We start from the raw sequence: 25,762 nt of genomic DNA, 5'->3' as shown, positions 1-25,762 counted from the left end.
GCCGAGATATATTTTCACTTTGCACAAAAATAACATCAAGTAATCGAATCAATAGGAATGTCCTGTGCCTATAACATCGACGTTATAGGCACAGCTGCATCTAGGCATTGTGTAACATCGACGCGGCTTTTGTTTTAATTAAAACTTTTTGTACTTGTTTATTTTGTGTTGATGCAAGTTTCCACAGTTGGCGATGGGGAACCCATGTACATTTTCATTATGCAAATATAGTGAAATGTTTGAAGCTTTCCCTGTCCCATCCCAGTAAATGATTATTCCCTCACTTTATTTACTTTGATAACTCCTATCACCTCCCAATTTTATTCTGGTGTGCTGTCCCCTCATCCCACAAATCTCCACTTTTTCTTCCCTTCCCCACCAACGATCCATTCCTGTATTTCTGTATTTTTTGCTCAATCTTCATGCTCTCATCCTCTTTGCGTGTCCACTTTACCATCTGAACTTCGCAACAAAATTTAAGTTTGCTAACCCAATCTGTGTCTCGTGATCTTTTTCCAGTTGATGAAAAGCTGGAATGCTTTGCATTGCCTTTGTCTATTTTGTTTTCCTATTTAACTGTTTGGTCACGAATTATTTCCCGTGAGGATATTTATTTATTTTTCAGTTAAATGGTTTTTCCCTCCTTTATATCTGTTATCGTTCATCTGCTTCCTCCTGGCACCTCATGCCTTCTCTTGCAGACATTCAGGGCATTCAAAGAGCCTGTTTCTATGACAGTTTCTCTGTACTTCATGAGCAACAAGGTGACCAAAAGCTCCCTTTTTGTTGTGACTTCCAGCACCAGCTCAACCTTTTGCCTAGACCCACGACCACAAATGCTATGCATTTGGTTGGCGAGCGAAGGCCTTTACCATATGCTTTCCATTTTCCCCACTGCAGAATCCCTCACTTTCCTTGCAACCTTGTGGAACCATTTTCCAAAAAAGCCAATGGGAGGGTGAGATTTCCGAGTTTGCAGTTTGTGGACAATGAATGGCTATTATATTTTTGCACCTCAGCATTGATCAAACGTCTTTGTGTAGCTTTATTTTCTCTTACTTAAGGTTTTAATATTTTAAACATAATTGAAGCTCATGGAAAAGAAAGATACATGCTGAAGGGAGTCTCAATAGGCTACAAAGGAACATGGGTCGACACGTTTGACTGCTGTCATTTCTCACATGCTATGGTAAGGGGTTTGGGAAGGCTGGTTTAGTTTGGGTAGTAAAGGTCATTGGTGATGCTTGGGGACTGAGATGATGATGGGATGTTGCTTTAAAGCAACAGCGGCAAAGGGAAAGATTAAACAGATGGAAAACTCTACTTACACAAGTCTGAAAAAAGGGGGGAGGGGACAGATAAGAGGCGAGCAGACAAGTCTGACTCTGGGAAGTTAACCAGGACATGTTTGCCCAATGATTGTATGCAGCCCAGCACAACTGAGGGGAGTGCAGAAGAGGGGTGGGAGTAAAAGAGGACAGTAGGGAACACAAAGGGTGAAAGGCCAGCAGTGACACTGTAAAATATGGAGGGAGCACAAATATGTCTGCAATGGTGAAGGAATAGGAATAAGCCTCAAATCTTGGTTTCTTGGTGGCAGTACATTTTGATTAGTCTTCAAGTATGGGAATGATTCACAGTTAACTGGACTTTTGTTTATACTTCCAACTTAGGTTTATAATACAGAATGGCAAATATAAACTGGAGTATATAAATGGCTTCATGGGCTCTCTTCAGCTTTGGACACGGTGGAAGCTTTTCCGTGTGCCTTCATTGCATTTTTTAAAGGACGTGTCAGCAGCCAGTGCAGGACATCATTCTTAACCGCCTTGTTCGGAAAAATCTTTTTTTGTCCCCGAGATATTCTTTAATTTGAATGTCCTTGATTAGCTGTTATTGGTGATTACCAATTGACTGTCAATTTTAACAAATTTTAATTATTTTCATTTCTGCCGTCTTTATATCTCTTGCCTCCATCTAACATACATGCTTTAAAGCACTAAATGCATGATTATGGGTGTTCGTTATGAAAATTAGGCCAATTTACTCCAAAATTATTAATTGTTGTGCATTACCCTGCCTTTTATAAATAAAGGTCCAGGCAAAATTTAAAGCACTCTTGTACTTTTACACTTGGGTTTTCATTATACTATATTGGGGTGATATGAATTATATTTGTCGTGTGGCTGTGCTTTTCGTAATGTACAAGACCCTTTCTACAGCTTGCTGTGCTTTATTCCATATTCTATCAAATGCATTTTGTGAGCGCCGTGCACACTCATTCCAAATGTTCAGGCTGCATGACTTGCCCGAAGTTTCACCTGCTTTGTGAGAGAATCTGTGTTAAATTTCCTTAATGTGGTTTCAGTCTTGCCACTTTAAGTATTTCCTTCAGGTTATTCAAAGCATTGAGGAAGCTTTTTAGTAATGGGTTTGTCATTGTAGCAGGACTCTTGTGGTTAAATAGGTTGCCGAATGGCTTTTGCAAATATTGAAGTTGAGAAAAAATGTTTTATAAATTATTTTTTCTGTCGCCTTTTGATTAGGATTGTATGATAATTTACGTTTTATGTAAAGCCCCATTTGTGAGGAGTGGTGGGAGGAGGTCACATCATTGATGGGGAACTAAAGATTGCATGGCTGCCTCCTTGAAGCATTAAAAGAAAGTGAACCAGTACAGACTATTGTACAGGTGGTGCACAGGTAAGTGCTAAACAGGAAGATGGGCCACTGGATAAACGCATGCTCTGGTGGTTTGGTTGGAGAGATGTAAATAGTTGTAAATGGGCAGAAGATTAAATTCGGAACTGTAGAAGAGGTTGTCAATCTTTCTCTGGTGAGCAGCAAGGGTTGTACCTTTTTTACGGCGTAGCCCATCGGGCAGAGCCGTCTAGAACAGTGTTTGTCTGTATGTATGTATGTATGTATGTATGTATGTATGTATGTCCCCTCAAACGTATACCAATCAGAGCTGAGAATCTGGTCACTTGACAGGGTGATGTGATTACGTCTGATGTCATTACGGCGGTGCTGCAGCTGAGTCTCCACGCACCACCATTTTAATTCCAATTTCGTTCAAGCCGAACATATCGTCAAACCTGTCATATATCACAATCGCCATGCTCTACCTTCACGTTTTTCATTCAGTGTGAAACACAAACAAACCGATTGTTAAAAAGACCATCAAATATCGAAAACGTCGGCGTTATGTCTCGTCCAACAATACGGTACGTAGAGGCCTTACGCGTTATGACTCACCGTCCACTTCGGACAAATTAAACCCAGGTTTCTTAATACAGTGGTATCGTTTCAGTCGTATCGTTTTCGTAGTAATAATAACATTATAGTAAATATAACCATAGCACTTTCATCCCAATGTCGTGAATAGAAAGTTGATGGATTGAAGCGGTGTAAAAGCGGAAGTAAGGAATTCACCTCGGTTTTTTAATAATAATATAGTTTTCGTAATAATAACGTAACGTTATTATTCGTGTAAATCTAATCGTAACACTAAGCTCTTTGTTGTGACTGCAACGTTACTGGAGGTTAAATATATATCTTATATAGATTAAAGTAGCGGAGGTTTTGTGTCCAGCCGTCATGCTACATCATTACGTATATGATGTCATTACGGCGTAAACACCCGCTCACTTCGAGAGCGGCAGCAACGGTCATTCCTCTTTGGGGTATTTCGATTACAGTCTCTCTATGATCTGGTCTCAAGAACATTGGGTGTGTGTTCATTAACCAAGTTTCTTGTGGAGAGATTGCCAAGTGGTTGAAGCATTCGAGCAAGCACTCCATTCAAAACTCTGAAGGAATGGCTGGATTGGCAAGTGCGAGCTAGCTGCTTTGTAAATGAGCACACCTCCAACCCTTGTTGGGTATATAGATTACAGTCAATATATGGTTGGGTCTCAAGAACATTGGGTGTGTGTTCATTTACCAAGTTTCTTGTGGAGAGATTGCCAAGTGATTGAAGCATTCGAGCAAGCACTCCATTCAAAACCCTTAAGGAATGGCTGGATTGGCAAGCGCTAGCTAGCTGCTTGGTAAATGAGCACACCTCCAACCCTTGTGGGGTATATAGATTACAGTAGATCTTCGCTCAATTCTGTAAGTAAAACTTACCTCGTGGATGTCTGGATTCCTCCAAATTTCTTTGTTTAATGTTATAAACAGCATTAGTGACGGTTTGAAAAGCTAATCATGTGTGTTTGTGGTTTATATTTTACAAGCCCAGCTACGCCGCTGTTAGACTTTTGGTCTTGTTTTTATGACCGTGCATTCTTGATCTGTAACAGCTTTAGAGATTTATCATGTGTTACTGAATGGGCATTCAGCTGCTTTGGATTTTGTGAATACTAGTGAAGAACCCGGCAATGGATGGGTTAATTTCCTCAGAATTGGAAGATTTTAGTATGGCGGGAGTGGTGCTCCGGCATAGATATTTACATCGTACCATAATTAGTCTCAACCCAAAGTGGTTGAATGGCTATTGCCATGCCCGTGCGTGCGTACGTCCACGTCTATATATTTTTGCTTTAAATTTTTTTTCAATGAAACCTTGTCCGGTCAATACAAAACTTTAAGCATAAGAGGGATGAGAATATTTTGACAACTCTGACATCATAGATCACATGGTATGGCAGAAATATTGGATTAAAGGGAAAAATGTTGACATTTTCACTGAAACTGCTCAAAAAAAAAAAATTAAGCTTGGCATATGCATCAACTCCCCATGTGTTGTATAGGGTGATGATGTTGACCTCATCATTTAAGTGGTATACCAGCCACAATTGCTTGAATGAAAATCCTTATACGAAAAATCTTCACATGTATCTGACCTCCGACCTGATGTGAGTGAAGAATTAAATTTATGACGTCAGCGGTCACCTGGTATGGTGGCCATATTGGATTGAAAATAATAATGTAAAAATTCTTCTTCTCCAGAACCACTTAACAGATCGATGCAAAACTTCATACATATTATCGACTAGCTATGGGGAATATAGTTTGAAATTGTTCATATTCACCTTCATTGGTGTAATTTAGCCCTGATGCGCACAAATATGGTGGTTAAAAATCCTAATCTTACTATAATTCACCAAATGTCCGTCCGTCTGTCTGTCTGTTCGAAGGTACCGTAAAAACTGCTGAACTGATCGCAACGATATTTTGGGTGGATAATCCTGGAACCTCCAGGAGTAAAATAGGCTATATTGTTTTCCAATTTCAGCTTTAGTCTCCAGCATTCACAGGTTTGTACTCCGTACGTGCGTGTCTGCATTTTAAAAATTAATTTTCTCGGCAACCGTTGGTCCGATTGACATGAAATTTTACCGTAGGAGCGCCTCTGCCTGTAGATTTTTATGCTGATAATTATTATGATGTCATAGGTCACGTGGTATGGACGCCATCTTGGAAAAACGTTACACCTCTATATCTCCCAAACCGCTTAATTGAAAAAAATTTAACATGGCTCATTGTCAAGTACACCCCATGGGGAATAAGATATGTTAATGATGATGTCATAGGTGCCCATATTATGACGTCGTCATTCGCCAAGTACCACACTTATCCGATCATTGTGAATTTTTTTTCTCAGCCACTGTTGGCCTAATGGGCACAACATTTTCACCATAGGAGCACCTCCTGGAGAATATTTTAATGATAATCATGACGTCATAGGTCATGTGGTATAGGCGCCATCTTGGAAAAAGTGAAAAATGTTGCACCTGTATATCTCCAAAACCGCTGCATGGAAAAAATTGCAACATGGCTCATTGTAAAGAACTCCATATGGGGAATAGGTGTTGTTAACGATGACGTAATTTGTGCCATAATTATGACATCATTCAACAGGGACAACGCTTAGTCTGATCAGTTTGAAATTTCTTGAGTATGATCTATGCAACAATTATATTAGAGAATATAAATTTATGATGTCATCGCTCATGTGGTCTGGCAGCCATATTGGATCAAAGAAAAAAAAATGTTCAAAAACAGAAAATTGGCTCAAAAACAGAAGAGTTGGCTAATGGAGTGCATGGTTGATGCCGGTATGTGGGCCATAATGGGTAGCATGTTCAGTTAACGATGGTATTTTTGTTCAAAATGAGCGCCCGAGGTGAGACTATGTGCTATATATACCGAGTGCCATTCTAGTTTGAGAAGTGTTTGTTTGTGTGTTTATTTTGCTTCTATGCACTTCTGAACTTCTGGACGGAATGAGTTGAAAACTGGTACTCGGGGTTTGTACGGGAATGTTTTAAGCTGTAAAATTATTGTTTTTTGTGGTTGTAATTTTGCCGATTGTAATGTTGTTTTGATGAAAACATAAGAAAATTATTCCGTCCATAAGGACGGGTTATTCGCTATCTTACTATAATTCACCAAATGTCCGTCTGTCCGTCCGTTCAAAGGTACCGCAAAAACGGCTGAACCAATCGCAACGATATTTTGGGTGGGTAATCCTGGGATCTCCTGGAGTAAAATAGGCTATATTGTTTTTCCAATTTCGAGTTTGGCCTCCAGCATTTTCAGGTTTGGACTCCCGCATGATGTTATTTTCCCGGGTGCCGCAAAAACGGCTGCACCGATCGCTGCACGGCTTCACCGGACTCGGTGACCCAAGCCGAGATAATCGGACTCGGTGACCTCGGAAAAAGACCTTTTATAACGACATGGGTTGAATCCCTGCTTGAGAGAATGCCAACCCCCTCCCCGCCATCACGGCCGTCTCTCCAACTCACAATCCCACGAGATATTCGCAAAGGACGACCCAAAACCAATTATCTTCTTTTCAATTCGTATATAAACATCATTAAAAGTAAATAATGACCTCGGCCAAAGTTAAAACAACGTGGGTTTAATCTCTACATGAGAGAATTCCACGTAGCTATTTTTTTTTTTTTTTTTTTTTTTTTTTTGGTGTACAGAGTCGAGGCTCGTGAAAGCTAACATTTATCAAACAAACAAATCAAACAAACAAGCAAACAAAGTATATAAAAAGGGGAGCAGTCGACAAGATTGGGAGAGAAGGGGAGGAAGCACACAAACACAACATTTGAGAGCAGGGACATCGGGAGATGTTTTTGGAGGGAGAGGGCCTGGGGGGAGGCAGGATAGGTATAAAACGCAAGGACACCAAGGACTTCCAGGAAAGAAGTCAAAAGTCACCTCAAAAAAGTGGATTTGGGGTGAAATTAGCGGGGGTAGAAAAGATCAAGGGTTTGGATTGGGGAAGATAAGAGATGGTGGTGAATAGCCGTTTTAAAGACCTGGAGGGAGGAGTGGGATTGAAGAGAGTGAGGGAGTTTGTTCCAGAGGCGGGAGAAAAGAGGAATGAAGGAGTGAAGGTGAGCAGAGAGTCTTGATTTTGGCAGTTTAACCATAAGAGGGTTGCAGGCAGATCTTGTGCGACCTGCAGGAATATTTGGGGGACAGAGCCCAGAGAGAGCTGGGGGAGCAAGGCCGGAGAGGAGTAGGTAGAAGACGGAAAGACCACCAACCTGCCTGCAGTGATTAAGTGAAAGGCCCTCGGAGATAGCGTCATCGTGGGAGATTCCAATGATTCTGAACGCTTTGGTTTCAACAGCGTGAAGACGAGCTAGGTGTGAGGCAGGAGCACCAGCCCAGAGGGGAGAGCAGTACTCCATTGAGCTGCGGATGAAAGCCTTGTATGTGGTGAGGAGCTCAGGTGTGCCAAGGAAGGACTTCGCACGATGGAGGATGCCCAGTCGGCGACTGGCTTTGGAGGCCAGCTTGGAAATGTGGTTTTCCCAGGAAAGATCATGGCAGATAGTGAGACCCAAAAGCTTGAGTGACAGAACTTCTTGGAGAGGATTATTCAGAAAGTAGATGGGAGGGTTGTCCAGTCGGTCTTTTCGGAGAGACATCGTAAGAGTGTGAGATTTGTCAGGATTGAAAGACATGTTCCACTTGTTTTCCCAGTCTGTGATTTTGTCCAGGTCTGCAGAGAGTGAGGAGGCTGCAGACTGCCGATCTGAGGGATGAGGAATGGAGTGGCAGAGAGTGGAGTCATCAGCAAAGAGATTGAGAGGATTTTCAAGAGAGTCAGAGAGATCATTGATGAACACCAGAAAAAGCACAGGGCCCAGAACACTGCCTTGGGGAACTCCAGCCTGAACAGGAAGAGGAGATGAGAGAAACCCATTCAGGGCCACACGTTGACGACGACTAGAGAGGAAGTCCGCCAGCCATGCGTGGAGATTTCCATGGATACCAAAGGAGGAGAGTTTGGTGAGCAGAACCGGTGTATAACGTGCGGTGGCGTGCGGTATATTTGGGCGGTGTATAAGTCAATAGATCGCTGTCTCCATCGATCTTGCCGAGGCTGTAACACCTATCGGCTCAAAATCCTTTTAACTGTTGACTTCGTAGTTTTTACAATGAAGGAAACATTAACAATGTTGTTAAAAGTTTATTTTGTGATTAATTTGTGATTGGAATTATGTTGTTTGGAATGAAAGAAAATATATCGAGTTCAAGTGAATGACGACATGCCGTGATGGTTTCTAACTTCTAAACGTGAACTTCGCGGATCGCCATATGCAGATTCGCCACGGACCAACGATCGATGTTTCTATACGTGAGCGTTTGATTGCGAACGGGTACGTTTTTCATGGAAGTCCTTCACGAACTTGCTGTCCATGTCTGATGTGCGACTGAGGGTGCTATAAGAACGTGGAATTTATTGGTTTCATGCTTTAGCATTCGCCGTACCTACATTGCCTGTTTGCTGCTGGCCTCACACCCGTGCTATGCACGGGTATCTCACTAGTTGGATATAATTGGGGTTTTCGCCCAATCCTGAACTTCCAAGACTACGAATATGTTTTAACCCCAGAACCTCCCCGTACACACTTCAAGTCCATCAACCAGTTTTCAACTCATTCCGTCCAGTGGTTCAGGAGTGCAAAGAACCAGTCCTTACAGATGGATTGATTTCTCTATTTTGATGTGGAGAAATGTGGTGTATCCTATTTATTGTAATACCAGCTTTCACTACGATACACATTTATACAGAAAGAATTGTGACTGGGAGTATGAATTATATATTTTTTGGCAAGTCGATCTTCACAATGTTTTAACCACCTCAAGGTTTCCTGCACAACCACCAATCCTGTACACCCTGAGTACAACCACCAATTTTCAACTCATTCCATCCAGTGGTCCAGTGGTTCAGGAGTGCAGTTTGGTGAGTTCCATTAAAACCCCGGTGACGTTCTGGTGGGGAAGCCCTCTGCGAACTTTTGTGGGGAGACTGAAAAATATCTGCACAATGCTTGCCCAGTTAGATCCATCTCTCTTGTGATGTTATTGGGCACGCTTGTTGTTCGGTTGGTACGAGCATATCACTTGTTGATCCATTTGTGCATGGCTTGTGGTCCAGCTGGCTCAAGAGTTTCAGTTGTGAGACAAAAAGGGAAAATGTTGTGGTCGCCAGTCATCCGGTTGCCCAGTTTGAATCCGATGAGTCATCCTAAAGCTATCATGCCGGGCAATTGCTTCAGGGTCTTTCCCAAACCCAACCCCCCCCCCCCAGGTCCCCCTTTCAATCACGTGTTTATATAGCTACTAGCAGAAGTACCCGGCATTGCCGGGCGGGGGAGGGGAGGGGAACGGGGGGGAGGGGAGGGGAATGGGAGTGAGGGGAGAAGAGTGGGAGGGGGAGAGGGGAGAAGAGGGGGGGATGGGGAGGGTGAGGGATGGGAGGGGGTGGGAGGGGGGAGGGGTGGAGAGGCGAGGAGGGAGGGGGGAAGGGGGTGAGGGGAAAGAGGGAGGGAAGAGGGGGGATGGGGAGGGTGAGGGATGGGAGGGGGAGGGGGGAGGGGAGGGGAACGGGGGGGGACAGAGAAGAGGGGGGAGGGGAGAAGGGTGGGGGAGGGGAGAAGGGGAGGGTGGAGGGGGGAGGGGAGAAGGGGAGGGTGGAGGGGGAAGGGGGAGGGGGAAAAGGGAGGGTGGAGGGGGGAGGGGGAGGGCGAAAAGGGAGGGGGAGGGGGAAAAGGGAGGGGGGGGGGAAATGGAGGGGGAGGGGGAAGGGAAGGGGAGGGGGAAGGGGGAAGGGGGAGGGAAGGGGATGGCCAGTCAACAATGACGTTGCAGTTCTCATGGTCGGAGAGCAGCACAACAATCGGACATAGTCCTGCATATTCGCAACAGCACAAAGCGGATTTTGGAGACTCACGATCCTGTGACGTCCTCCAGTACCGGCGTTGCCGGGCGGGGGAAGGGAGACCCGTACATTCCCAACCCATACATTCGCCCTCTCGACTCAAGCTCACTCGGACAAAAGCCTCGCACAAATTACACCGTGAAGGCCCAATGGTCATGTCTATGCCACAAATCACGGGCGCACTGAATTGAAAATATATAGAACGCTCATGCTCCGTGAAAAGTGAAGCCGCCGTGTCGCCATCTTGGTCAGCACGACTCGACTAACTCGCTTCGCGGATCTCGTTTTGTGCGGCAAGAAACTGCTCCAATCGGTTACGGAAGGGTTGTGGAAAGACGTTTCACAGCTGTTTCAAAGACATTTAATTCATATCGCACAAAATCGATACAAAACACGATCGCATAAAAGGTGAAGTGACGTGTGACGGGATGGAACATCACGTGATCGCTCTGAGCGAATCAGCGAGCTGCTCTGGAACCGGCTGAGATTAGCGGGTACTTTGCTGAAATGCGCTGAGGTAAATATGAATAAAAAATATGGATCGTCAAATATTTTGAGTTCGGCCATGTTCGTCCCACGCTCAATGGCCATGTCTATGTCAAATATCAAGCACGTAAGCCTCTCCGTTTAGGAGTATCGGTAACATTACACACACACACACAAACTGTGTTTTATATATATAGATGATCACGTGTTTAAATAGCTCGGTGAGCTATGATCAGGAACCGGCTCTGTCTTAGCAGGCAGATCGGTTCCCTGGTCCCATGCGTCATGACTCCTAGGAAGAGGAGGAGAGGCCTGGCTGGCTGGGTGGTGGCCTGGTTGGGTGGGTGGGGGCATGGTTTCTGCAGAGAAGAGCAGTCTGTGGAGCAGCCTTCTCCGTTGTGCTCTCTGGGGAATCTCCGCCTTCCTGTTGCCCCCACCTTTATACCCTCAGGTCCATACGTCAGTGACACGCCATGCCTCTCCCCACTCACTCGCCATTGGACGCAGACCTCCCTATCTGGTGGCTGGAGCAACCTCTCTGTGACCCCCCACCTGCAGCTCTTGCTATGGCATGGCCACGTTGTGGTGTTTGCTTCCCAGAATTATGCCGCAAAGCCTAGCAAATGCTAAAAGAAGACATAAAATAATTAATTCCAAAGAGTAGAACATTAAAAATGTGGTAAAACAGATTGATAATTTTAGAAACATACATAGAGTTTGGGTAGATGTTATCGAACTAGATATATAAATGACGAATATCTGATATCACAATTAATTACTTTATGCTTATGCTAGATATTCACTCCAAGGAAATAACTGGTCTATTTTGCACATTATTAACCCCAAGGAGCCATTTCCACAGCAGTATTAATGAATGAGTAAAGAGCACATTTGAGAGTGAAAAATAGAAGGCGATGGAAGGGAAAGACATGGGGTTCTATTCAATGCATATTCCTGGCAACTCAAAAAATATATATACATCGTCCCAAAAGTTCAGGGTGGGAATTTAACCCCTGGAATCCATTTTCATTACGATATTATCATATAATAAATCCCTCCTAGCCTGGTGGCTTTGCGGTTAGGGTGCCGGCTTGGGATCCTAGGATCCTGGGTTCGAATCCCAGTCGATCGCTAAATTAACACCAGGGGGGTTGACTCAGCCTGTCATCCTTCCGAGGTCGGCAAATTGAGTACCAGCTTGCTGGGATGAATGATCCCGGTGTTTACCCCGGTTTAGAATAAGTACACCGTATCCCTGCGCATCGTAAGAGGCGGCTAAGGGTTGGCGCCACGAAGGGCATCCGGCCATAAAAACATTGCCTCAAACAGGGAACCATGATTGTCATGGGGCCCGCAAGGCTAACTCCTGCTCTAGCGGGGAAAATGGCCTTAAAACGATCATTCATTCATTCATTCATATAATAAATCCCTCCCGCTTCTGTTATTTTCATGCAAGAATTGAAATACTGGCTCCCACCAGGTTGGTGGTACACAATAAACATTTGCATAAGATAAAATTGTGGTCTTCCCCGAAACCATGATCCCACCCAGGGCTAGAAAATTGTCTGTTACCCCTTAAAACACTCCGGGTCACACCCCAAGTGCAACCACCAGTTTTCAACTCATTCCGTCCAGCGGTTCAGGAGTGCATACAAGTCAAACAAACAAACAGATGTCTTGAATTGTACATAGTAGGATTACATACTTGTACATGTTTCTCAACTTTATTCCGTACAGTATTGAATTCCTCTTCTGATTTATTTGAAGTAATTGGAGTACATCTCGACCTTCATCAGTATTATATTTCTGGTGGTTGCACAATTGTCACTACATGAGCTTACTTTATCAAGGACTTAGTACAGAAGTCTGCTCAAGTGTGTTGTTTTCTAGAGTTTAGGTTGGGATTTTTTATTATCTCGGCTTGGGTCTTGAGTTTATGGTCTCACCAGCCAGGTGGCTGTGTTTGTGCGGTTCAGCGACATAAAGCAAAATAAATGTAACACTGTCGAATTAATTGTTTTGCTTTTGAAATTCTCTTTATTCAAGGAGAAAGCAACAATGACAGCGCTGTTGTCAAAACCTGCGACTAAATCCGCAAACGGACCGATTGGGAAATGGGCATTTAAAGCACTCTTAAAAGATGACATCATAATTGGGAAGCCGCATTTAATGATCTTTTGAAAGATTAACTTGACCCCTCTCATCGATGTCACTCTCCCCACAGCTATATCGGAACGAAATGATTCGTCACACAGTCATACAGGTTGGTTAACCCCAATATCGGGCCGTTCAAAAATTACGTAACGCTATTTTCAAACTACACATTTTGATCATGGCAGTGTAGTTAGCAATAGTTTTTTTTTTTTTGGAGCAATTTGCATAACGTAATGCTTGTTTACGTAATGTAACGTTTGCTTTGGTCTTTGCTATCGTGGGTGAATTTGAGCTACAGATTTGGGTGTGGTCCAGTCGCTGGCCGACCAATAGGTGCACGTTTCAAAAATCGACGACCAACAAGAACCCCAAAGGTGTACTGATCTTGACGGATTAATTAAGGGCACTTATATTTGCCCAGGATGTGGAATAGCCTGGCTTGCTTCTGAAATATGCAAATGTAAGTTGCGTAAATTATTTTGTCCTTGATGGTGACGCAAGTTTCTGCTTTCTACTCCCGATCCCGATCCTTCTTCCCCAGTGGACCGCATTGTTGGTTTGGATCAAGTGTCAGGCATGAATGAAACCGCCTTTGGGGCTACGTACAAGACTCGTAAAGGCATGTTTCGCACAGTTGGACAGCTTTACAAAGAACAGCTTTCCAAACTTATGGCCACACTGAGGAACACCAATCCCAACTTCGTACGATGCATTATTCCCAATCATGAGAAGCGCGTAAGTGAGAAATTGATTTCCCTTTTGTTATACGCTGGATATATATATTATATGATATAAAATTAGGGCCTGAGGATTATACATTTAAGAAAAAGGCCCATCCAACACAAAAGGTAACTGGATGAGCCCTGCTAATCTGTATACCTAATAGCGATGCATGTTGCTCAATTGTGTCTGAACGGGGTAAACGTCATAACCACAGCACACATAATGCTCAATGATCCCTCATTTAAAAGCTTTTGGGTCCGGACAGTGTGTGGCGGTCTACAAATATCGATATTCCCGCACTTTTGAGTTGAGTGCATTTTTTGTGCACATGAGTGGTGTGTAAGTGGTGTATAAGCTATGTATATATAGATAAGTCACTGGTTCACACCATACCAGTAGTAAAAATAATATGACCACAAACTATGCAGTCAATTCCATCCAATGGATAATTATCTTTTTGTTGATCTACCTCACCAAGAAACATTAGCAGTCTTAACAGCTAGTGACTATTCTGTGGACTTGGGGAAGGATGGAAAGAGGAGAGGGTGAGGACTTGAAGAAGAAAGAGGGAGTGGAGGACAGAGTTGGAGGGGTGCAGCGATTGTATAGAGTTGAGAAAGGGGGAGAGGGGGTTGAGGCTTTTGGAGGGGAAAGGGTGTCGAGGACTTGGGTTTTGTGGAGTGGGGATGGTTGTGGACTTGAAGAAGAAAGGGGTAGGAGAGGATAGAGTTGGAGTGGTAGGGCAAAGAGGGGACAGAGCTGGGAGAGGGGATTTTATGATTTGGGGTGGGGAGGTGGCTTTTGAAGACTTAGCATCGAGGGCTTGGGGTTGGGAGGGAGAGATGGGGTGAGGTTTAGGATTTGAAGAAGAGAGGGGTTGAGGACCATAAGTCACATTGTACGCTCCGCGGAATTTCTGTGGGTCCCTGCCATTATGCTGTCAAAGGACATTCTTAGCAAACTCCCAAAATATTCCACACTCCATTGGGAAGAATTCCCTTACAACGGCCCAAACAAGCAACAGCAGAGCTTGTTTATGTCTTCTGTTCCATTCTTACTTGTTTATCTCCTCTTGCTGGCAGATCTGCTCTTGCTTGTTTATTACCAGATTAGCAGGGTATATCTAGTTACTTTTTTGGTGTGATGTGGCTTTTTGTTTTGAAACTATACATGTGTATATATGTATATGTCTATATACAGTGTGTGTGTGTGTGTGTGTGTGTGTGTGTGTGTGTGTGTGTGTGTGTGTGTGTGTGTGTGTGTGTGTGTGTGTGTGTGTGTGTGTGTGTGTGTGTGTGTGTGTGTGTGTTGTGTGTTTGTGTTTGTGTGTTTTTGTGGGTATCCCAAAGACTCGATAGCTCAGTGGGCTGTCACCGCGTAAGTGATGAGGTCCTTGGGTTCGATTGGGGATATTTTCTCAGTCAGTCAGTTTCAGTCAGTTTTTCATTCTGGTTGAGTCAGTATTTTTTCACACAAGCCCCACGCAGGAATTTATTCCTGATAGTTAAATTTCTCAATGAGTTTATCTCCAATGCACTCACACTTACACATTCACATACACACACTCAGATTTGTGGTCTGTTTAGCAGGCATGTAAGACATCGGCCATTATAAAGCTTATAGTATTGGTTTGAGGAATTTCTGAGGATATCCCGAAGACTCAATAGCTCAGTGGGCTGCCACCGCACACATCTATACAGTGTATGTATGTATGTATGTATGTATGTATGTATGTATGTATGTATGTATGTATGTATGTATGTTTGTTTGTATGTGGGTTTGGCAAATGTGTTTTTTCTGTTGCTTTTAAATGGTTCTCTTGCCTTTTTCCCATGAAATCTCACAACCTATAAAAGTGAAGACTTCCTTTCTGCATTTATTTTGAATGACCATTGCTAATCGATGCTGATGTGTTTTGTTAAGGCTGGAAAGTTGGATCCTCACCTGGTGTTGGATCAGCTTCGCTGCAATGGTGTTTTGGAAGGGATCAGAATTTGCCGCCAGGGTTTTCCCAATCGCATCGTTTTCCAAGAGTTCAGGCAACGGTGAGGCTTTGCCAGCCTGTTCCATGTACTAACTTGTGGTTTGTTTTGGCACCTGAGCCATTGCCAAGAGCCTTCTGTGCCATTTGGCTTGTCAGATACCCATTAGTATGCAATACAAACAACTATTTCTTTCGACATCGTTTTTTTTTGGGGGGGGTGGGGGGGGAGCTTTTTGCATGTTCTGCATATTCTTTTATCTTTTTTTATTTCTTATGCATTACTTTCGCTGATATTTCTCATCTTGTTAAATTTGTTGTTTGATTCTTAAACATCATTGTGTGGATTTTGTATTACATTCTACATCAGCATCCTAAAAATTGTCCCATTGTTTTTGTAAATTCAATTTTTTTAAAGATTTTTTTGCTTTTGAAATGGTTGTACATTTTTTCTGAAGTTTCCAAAAATGGAAAAAGACATTACTTGAATGTGTACATGGGTTCATATGTTTGATGTTCTCATCTGAACCCTTGCTCATCATGAGTCCACCCAGATTCAGATCCTTATGCTCTTTATACATTGTACCATACTTGTCTATTGTCTACCAATGTCCTTGTAGTTAATTGAAAAGTGCACTGATGTCTTGGTCATGCAGGCGATTTATGTACCTGCTCTCCTATGTTTAAAGAATCCTTATGAGTCATAACTATATCCATCAAAAACTATCGAAAATGGTATAATACTAGTAAAACTGTTGGTCCTCTGATAGTTTTATATTTTATAAGTGGAAGACATTAAAAGTAGGAGACTTTAAATATACAAGTATGATGGAACAATGTAATTAATGTCATGGAACACACCTTATTATGTGCACAAGTTGGCCGTTTTGTTTGTTTGTTTGGTTATTTTGACTGACTTTAATAAATTATGTTTGGTTGGTTTGTGAAGGAGAAGATTGTCATGGGGACCGCAAGGCTAACCCCCGCTCTTGCAGGGAAAATGGCCTTAAAATGCCTGTTGTTGTTTTTGGTTTGTGAAGTAGAATAAAGTTTTTCATATCTTTTTTGTTCATCTCAGGTATGAAATTCTCACTCCGAATGCGATTCCCAAAGGCTTTATGGATGGAAAGCGAGCTTGTGAGCTTATGGTAAGAAAATATTTTCGTGTTTTTTGTAACATTGCTACTGTATGACTTCTACTACGTCCTAAATTAATTAGTGATTCGTAAAAAATATGTTCTGTGTGAATAGTTGAACACTGTGTCCAAACAGCTCAATTTTCCTTCAAATAACATTTACCTTGCAGTGTTTGCATTCATTGTAGCTCATAATGCTGATTTCATGCTAATATATTTTACCACCATCCCATTTTACCACTGCTTAATGCAGAGCCTCCAGGAATAGTTATTTTTTCACTTGTATTGAAAACGATAACATTATGATTACATAAATCGATCAATTTAAAATATTTCATGGCCTTAAAAAAGGTTAATTGTGTTGCACTCCAAAAAATCCAGCCTTTTCAATTTGATACCAATTGGTCATCCTGTTTGCCAAAACCAACTATATTGGTCACTCTGGCCTCAATTTACGGCGTCTGAGGCCGTAGCCAAATAGCCCATCTTACTTCCCGCAAAAGTTGTATCTGTAACCCGAGTATGGTGTTTGTAGCTTTAATTATGTGGCTGAGAGAGAGAGAGACAGACAGAGAGAGACAGAGACAGACATTTGTGCTTTGATATATGTATATATAGATTATGAAAAGTAAAACAGGTTTGGCACTGAAACACTGATGTGTGTTGTCTTATCGCTTGAGACTTTTTTTTCCATTTCCCCGCACTTGTTCTGAAGTGCCCCCTGGTGGTCATTATACAGTGAAGTGCAGTCGTCCATCTTTTAGGATACCTGATATGTATGAATGAATCGAAGCAAAAATGTCCCGAGAGGGCAGGTGTCCTTTCATCATTGGGAAGGGATTGTTTTTGCTTTTTTAACACTGAGTTCTAACGTTTTTATTTCCTCAAAACCTTAATTGCTTTTATAAGTAAACAAAAAATAATAAATCCATGTAAATAAAAAGGGCTTTTAATTTTTTCACTGTTTATTTGCCCTTATAAGGAAAACTGCCTTAGAAACATTTGACATGGTTGTGAGAAAGATACTGATATGTATGATTGACAATAACTGCCTTAGAAGCAAATATATGACTGACAAGATGGTTCAGATCTAAGCTTACATGCACAATCTTACTCTTTTTCTCATACTTGAGGTCAGTTCAGCTTCTTCAGTACATGTGCATGTTGTTCTTGGCTGAGAATAATCCTTCTTCCATTGGGGTTTGCAGAACTAGTCATGGCTATTAAAAACAAGCATTCTGAGTATTGCGCTGCAATGCATGTCCCCTACTGGCAGTCTGTCGTCCAGAAAACTGTTGGGGAAATTACCAAAGTTCAAATTGCCATAACTTTGTCAAAAATGATCGAAACGTCATGAAGTTCGAACTTGATCTGTAACTTATCATGAGGAAACCATGTACCAAGTTTGAAATCATTAGCATGAAGAGTTTAGAAAAAAAGTCTGGAAAACTGTTCTTTGACTGACATACTGACAGACGGAAGGACGGAGTGCAAACCTATAGTCCCCTCCGGTGTACACCGGTAGGGGACTAATAAAACATGTAATGATGTTTAAAAAAAAATCCAAATAAACTGAGGACGAGAGCACGATTTGGCTGGTCGGAAGTAGAGTATCCACACTTAGCTCCTCACTATTGGGGTATGTACAGCCACGCGAAAAAGTAAGTACACCCCATGTAAAGTTTTGCCTTTTTCAACATATTTCAACATACAGCTATTTGATCTTCATTTCAACAATATTGATAGATAAAGGTGATATAATATAACAAATGTCATGAAACATTTACATTTTGTAGTCCCTTGTATAATTTAAATAAACATAAATGCAAATTTTGCATGTGGAAAAAGTAAGTGCACAACAACAACAACAGCAGGCATTTTAAGGCCATTTTCCCTGCTAGAGCGGGGGTAAGCCTTGCAGTCCCCATGACTATCTTCTCCATTTTGCCATATTTTCTGCATCTCCCCTTGTTAACCCCTTTGCCCGCATTTCTTCTTTGACCATCTTTAGCCAAGTCTTTCTCTGTCTTCCCCGTCCTCTACTTCCTTCTACATTCATTTCCATCACTCTTCTCAACCAGTCACTTTCATCCTTCCTCAACACATGACCAAACCATCTCAACCTGTTTCTCTTCACAGCATCCATCACAGGCTCTATTCTATTCCCAAATCCATACACCCTTGGCTCTAATAGGTGGTATTTCCCCTTTTGGCAGAAACAACCTCAAGTAGGCGTTTCTTACAACTGTCTACCAGTCTCTGAGATCGACTGGGAGAAATTTTTGCCCACTCCTCCATGCAGAATTCTTTCAGCTGTGTGATGTTTGAAGGGTTTTTTGCATGCACAGCTTGTTTCAAATCCCTCCACCTCCACAACATCTCGATGGGATTTAGATCCGGGCTTTGACTTGGCCATTCCAGAGCCCTCCATTTCTTTCTTTTCAGCCATTCCTTGATGGATTTATTGGGATGTTTAGCGTCATTGTCATGTTGCAAGGTCCACCTTCAGTTGAGCTTCAACTTTCCAACAGATGGCCTTACATTATCCTCAAGCACCCTCTGGTACAATGAAGAATTCATAGTGGATTCTATGATGGTGAGCTGCCCAGGCCCTGATGCAGCAAAGCTGCCCCAAACCATAATATTTCCACCACCATGCTTTACAGTTGGTATCAGGTTCTTGTGGTCAAATGCTGTCTTTGGTTTTTGCCAAACCTGTCTTCTGGTACTGTGGCCAAATAGCTCCACCTTTGACTCATCTGTCCAGAGCACATTGTTCCAGAAGTGCTTGTCTTTGCCTAGGTGTTCATTGGCAAACTTTAGGCTTGCCCTGATGTTCTTTCTGGACAGCAAAGGTTTCCTCCTGGCACACCTCCCATGTAGATCAAATTTGTGCAGCCTCTTTCTGATGGTAGACTCGTGCACTTTGACATCAACAGTGGCAAAAGCTACCTGTAGGTCCCGTGATGACATTCTGGGCTTATTAGAGACTTATTTCAGCATCTTGCGGTCTGCTCTCGGGCTGAACTTGCTGGGGCGGCCAGGCCAGAACAAGTTGGCAGTTGTTTGGAATCTTCTCCACTTGTAGATGATCTTCCGGACAGTCAAATGATTGATTTCAACTTGTTTGGAGATCTTTTAAAATCCCTCCCCAGACTCGTAGGCATCTATAACCTTCTTTCTGAAGGCCTCAGAGAGCTCTTTTGATCTAGGCATGGTGACGCCGCACACTTCAACAACAAAGAGCAAACCAGACTAAATGTCTGAGGTTTAAATAAGACAGGTTCCTCTAAGATGCTCTCTAACGATGTTCTAATCATTTGCACCTGAGCTGGTGCACCTGATTCTAATTTGATATATTTGAAGTAGTGATAAATGTCGGGGTGTACTTACTTTTTCCACATGCGAAATTTGCATTGATGTTTATTAACCCAACTGGACTACCATCCAGTTGAGTTCATCACGTACTGAACCCTCCGGCGTCCGTCGTCTGTCGTCGTCGTCGTCTGTCGTCCGTTAAATTTTCGACGTTAACACTCCAGCGTCCACAAATATCAACCGATTTTGATCAAACTTGACATGCAGCATCCTTACCCCAAGGACCAGGTTGGTATTACATTTCAGCCCGATCCGTTGAAAAATGGTGGACTTAGGTGACCATTTTGTTTTTGGTCATGAAAACGACGTTAACACTCTAGCGTCCACAAATATCAACCGATTCTGATCAAACTTGACATGCAGCATCCTTACCCCAAGGACCAGGTTGGTATTACATTTCAGCCCGATCCGTTGAAAAATGGTGGACTTAGGTGACCATTTTTTTTTTGGTCATGAAAACGACGTTAACACTCTAGCGTCCACAAATATTAACAGATTTTGATCAAACTTAGAATATTTAACCCTTACCACACAAGGTAGGTTGCTATTGCATTCCAACACGATCCGTCACAAAATGGCCGCCATAGGCCGCCATATTGTTTTCAACTCCGAAACGACGTTAAGACTTTAACGTCCACAAATATTTATGGATTTTGATCAAACTTGGTGTGTGTGACTCTTACCACACAAGGTAGTCAGTTCATTTGAGTTCTGCTTCCCTGGAAGCTCTAGTATTATATCACCTTTATCTATCAATATTGTTGAAATGAAGATCAAATAGCTATGTTGAAATATGTTGAAAAAGTCAAAACTTTACATGGGGTGTACTTACTTTTTCACGTGACTATACATGTAATACAAGCGGACGAAGTACAACCCTGCAGTGTCACTTTTGCTGTTGGAGTGAACATTGTTCGCTTTATAGCCTGACAAAAAATGCTCCAAAATATTTGTCCGTGACTATGTTGAACAGGTTGAATAAAAATTAAAAAGCGATTGGTACATTCTTTAATTGTCCTGACAAAGCAGTTGGCTGCCATTGTCAGTGTCGAAATAAGATGAACTATTATATTATCATTCCTGTAAAAATGAATACCCTAATTTTCAAGAGAGTCAGAGAGATCATTGATGAAGACCAGAAAAAGCACAGGGCCCAGAACACTGCCTTGGGGAACTCCAGCCTGAACAGGAAGAGGAGATGAGAGAACCCCATTCAGGGCCACACGTTGACTTCGACTAGAGAGGAAGTCCGCCAGCCATGCGTGGAGATTTCCATGGATACCAAAAGAGGAGAGTTTGGTGAGCAGAGCGGGGTGCCAGACCGTATCGAAGGCACGTGATATGTCAAGGGAGACGGCTCTAATTTCCTGTTTGGCATTGGGGACCTCCATCCATTGTTGAGAAAGCAGAAGCAGCATGTCCAGAGTAGAGTGACCAGGTCTGAAACCAAATTGATGATCAGAGATCAAGCCATTGGAGAAGAGGAAAGATTTCATATCTGAAGCAATGATGGATTCCATGACTTTGCTCATAATTGGGAGAAGGCTGATTGGTCTGTAGTTGCTGGGATCTGTTTTTGCACCTTTTTTGTGCAAAGTGGTGATGTTGGCAGATTTCCAAGCAGATGGCCGATGACCTTGAGCAAAAGAGAGGGTGAAGAGAACAGAGAGAGGGAGTGAAAGAGCGGAAGAACAGGATTTTAGGACCAGTGGGCTGATGCCGTCAGGTCCAGTTGCAGAATCAGAGTCGAGTGTTGACAGAAACTTTTCCACCTTGTCATACTTGTTGAATTATGATGTCATAACGAAGGCATCGATGACACCACCATTAACATATCTTATTCCCCATGAGGAGTACTTGACAATGAGCCATGTTTCAATTTTTTCCATGAATGGTTTCAGAGATATTGTAGTGCAAAGTTTTTCCAAGATGGCGCCTCTACCACGTTACCTATGACATCATAATTATTAAAATATTCTACAGGAGGAGGCGCTCCTATGGTGAAACTTTAATGTCAATCAGACAAAGAATCGCAGAGAAAAAAGAATTCATACTGATCGAATCAAGCATTGTAGTTGTCGAATTATGACGTCATAATTAAGTTGCCAATTACATCATCATCAACATATCGTGTTCCCCATGGGGAGTACTTGACAATGAGCCTTGTTTCAACTTTTTCCATTGAGCGGTTTGGGAGATAGAGGTGCAACGTTTTTCCAAAATGGCGTCCGTACCACGTGACCTATGACATTATAATTATGAATAAAAAAATTATACAGGCAGAGGCGCTCCTCTGGTAAAATTCCGTGTCAATCGGACCAACGGTTGCCGAGAAATGAATTTTTAAAATGCAAACACGCATGTACGCCATACGTACGCAACTGAATGCCGAACCCTGCTTTTCGCTTCATGAGTGCAGGGTAAAATTTCTAAAAATAAACATAGGGGCAATACCCCTGGCGCTCACCTGGTAGAATAAACAGTATACTGCACTGACTAAGGGTATTTTTAAACAATTGCTCGAAGACAGGGCAGCATGGAGAATCATACCAACATAATCATAAGACTTCAAACAAACAAATAAAAAAATAACTATTTTGGGGGGAACTCCCACCCGCCCAACCCCCCTCCCATGTCGTGTTGCTCCTCAGATCCCAATTTTTCCAATGCCTTGAACAAACATTGGTACATCATGGATGATGAAGGTTGTGATGAAGTTTCATCAAAATTATGTGTGTAGGTGCTGAGAAAAAAGCAAATACCTATTTCCCCCATGACCATTTTAGACACCAATTTTTTAAATGCCAGGAACAAAGTTTGGTACAACACGGGAGATTAAAGTTGTGGTCAAGTTTCATCAGAATTGCATGTGTAGTTTCTGAGAAGAAAGGAAATACCTATTTTGGGGGGCAACCCCCCCCCCCCCCCCCCCCCGTAGATCCCCAAAGGGGCAGATTTTTTTTTAATGGCGTGAACAAACTTTGGTTCATCACGGGTGATGAAGGTTGTGGTAAAGTTTCATTGAAATAGTTTATGTAGTTTCAGAGGAAAAAGCAAATCCCTATTTTGGCGGATTAAACCTGTATCCACTTTGACCCCCGGTGGACCCTCTGAGACCCTGATTTTTTTAATTTATTTTTTATTAATATTATTTTTAATACCGTGAACAAACTTTAGTCACAACACAACAAATATCATTTGTGCCAAATTTGGTCACAATCCCATCAGCGGTTTCAGAGAAGAAGTTTAAAGTGTTTACAGACTGACGGACGGATGACGCGCTGTCGCATAAGCTCCACTGAACTTCGTTCCAGGTGAGCTAAGTAGATGGTATTCGTAGAATACTTACCCTGCGCAGTCAACTTGGTGTGAGCCAACTCTTCTGTTTTTGAAGGTTTTTTTGATCCAATATGGCTGCCATACCACATAAGCAATTAAATCATAATTTTATATTCTCTAATATAATTGTTGCCTCGTGGTTACGTATTACCTCCCCAAACCCCGGTTATGGTGCACCTCAGAGTCTGGAGAGGGAACACTGCAGAAAGATTTAGTATTTTGCGTTTTCTAATAAACCATGGTAAAACCACACCGAGGCAATTGCAGAACAAAACAAGTGATTGTATTAACAACTCTCACATACACAATAATAACACTATTAGAGAAAGTACAATGAAAATGTCACTTGCATCAAATGAACAATGCATATGATGGTACGTACCATCATTCCCCAATGCTCTGAAGGCAATGAACTCATGATACGCCAACTGTGAGTGGAATGTAACATTTCCCAAAGTCCATGCACGAATCTCCTCGCAGGTTGAAGGTCGAGGTCGTGCAGAACGGCAAATCAATAGGCAGGTATTGGCGCGACTGTGGATGAGGAGTTACGAGGTGAGAGGTCGATATGGTAATTGAGCCGATAGGTAAACCAACGGCAATCAACACGATGAGGTCGATACAGAAATCCCAACGGCAAAACAAGATGCACCAAGCGGACAGCCTCTTCTTCTTCGAGGACCAAATGGCATATTGGCCCGTAATGGAGGCGCTTGATTTCTCCAACGATGACTCACACTTGGTGATAAAACCTGAGACGCAGGTTTAATTGCACTCACAATATATGACGATGTCGCAAACAATCCCTTTCACCGGAAACCTCAACTCATTCGCGACCAATATATAAAAACAAGTCCGCTCGCAGCCTCGACGTGAATCACAGCTCTCTCCTCTCTCTTTAAATAAAAGCTTTCGAAGTGAGGTGACCACCTTATTTACTTGACCAAGAGCAGAACGAGTGAAAGACTTCTGTGGAGGCTACACGTTTTCCAGTTGATTAAGGATTGTGATTTTTTAACTTTCGTCTGATGGCATTGTTAATCAGCATTCATTTTGAGAGAATATCTTGATTCTCAAAAGTTTTAGAGCAAACACAACTCTTGGGCTAAAATTGTTGTATTTCTGGAGTTAGCTACAAGGCATGTTTGACTATTCTTTTATGAGAAAAGTTAAAATAGGCATGAGATGATGGAGTCTGTTTTGCACATCCATGGAAGGTAGCCATTGCTATAAAAATAAGTCATTTTGCACTGATTTGCTCACAAATAAATACGTTGGGTATGGGGGGGGGGGTGGGGGGAGGAGGAGAAAAAGGAGGAGGGATGATGCATTCCCCACTCCACTCCCTGTTTCCCACATCGAAGGAGTTTACTGTATTTCAGAATCCAATGTATAATTTAAATTGCTCAGGAAAAGACTTTCGTCCCATGCCATTTATACTGGTATGCACCACCTTTGATCTATCTCCTATTTACACTGCCACATGCTTTTATTGACCCAGGTGACAGTACAGTACTTCATAATTTGTGGGAACTCTAATATAGACATTTTGGTGTTTCTGGCGTTTTATATGTTAATCAAACGGTTTTCTTCTACAGATCAGGGACTTGGAATTGGACCCAAATGTGACTCGAATTGGGCAGAGCAAGATCTTTTTTAGGGCAGGTGTGCTGGCTCATCTTGAGGAAGAGCGAGACCTCAAGATAACAGACATTGTGGTCTTTTTCCAGGCAGCTTGCCGTGGTTTTCTGGCCAGGAAGTAAGTGCTCTTCCACATATTCTTTTCTGATCACCTCCTAATTTATTTATTTTCTTCTCTACACCAGACAAGGTTTATGGGTGGACCACTGGTGAATTTGGAATAATAACATCCTGTAAAAAAAAAACTTTGGAATAGCATTAATTCCTGAGGGGAGAAAATGAGGAATAAAGGAATAAAGCGCAGTCGTAAGTCGTAAGATGAATGCTTGCAACCTGGCATGGAAAACTGAAAAACAAAAGATAACAAGAAAGAGCAATTAGATTGCAAACCCTCGCCAGGATGTATTTTCAGTGGTTTTTAAGGCTTTTGTGTTAAAACAAACATGGCGGCCGAACCACGTGACCGATGACGTCATTTTTTTTTCTAAGCTAATTTATTCCTAGATTATGCTCAAGAAATTTCATCTTGATCGGATGAAGTTTTGTATTTGTCGAATTATGACGTCATAATGGAAGCACCTATGACGTCATCATTAACATATTTTATTCCCCATGGAGAGTTCTTTACAATGAGCCATGTCTCAATTTTTTCTATTCAGCGCTTTCTGAGATATAGAGGTACAAAGTTTTTTGGTTTTTCCAAGATGGCGACCGAACCACGTG

The 25,762-nt window shown here is 42.3% G+C and overlaps 1 protein-coding gene across 8 annotated transcripts in view; it reads left to right on the top strand.

The window, feature by feature from the left end:
• LOC137423339 (uncharacterized) overlaps positions 1-25,762 on the top strand; it is a 250,533-nt gene that overhangs the window by 144,121 nt on the left and 80,650 nt on the right. For all 8 annotated transcript variants that reach the window (XM_068110373.2, XM_068110371.2, XM_068110370.2 and 5 more), the window contains 4 exons: positions 13,383-13,576; positions 15,488-15,609; positions 16,624-16,693; positions 24,997-25,157. In XM_068110373.2, the coding sequence (XP_067966474.2) occupies positions 13,383-13,576; positions 15,488-15,609; positions 16,624-16,693; positions 24,997-25,157 (547 nt within the window). The remainder of the gene's footprint in view (positions 1-13,382; positions 13,577-15,487; positions 15,610-16,623; positions 16,694-24,996; positions 25,158-25,762) is intronic.

This window comes from Myxine glutinosa, chromosome 3 (assembly GCF_964187855.1).
Source record: "Myxine glutinosa chromosome 3, kmMyxGlut1.1, whole genome shotgun sequence".
Lineage (NCBI taxonomy): Eukaryota > Metazoa > Chordata > Myxini > Myxiniformes > Myxinidae > Myxine > Myxine glutinosa.
This window is presented reverse-complemented; position numbering and strand designations above follow the sequence as displayed.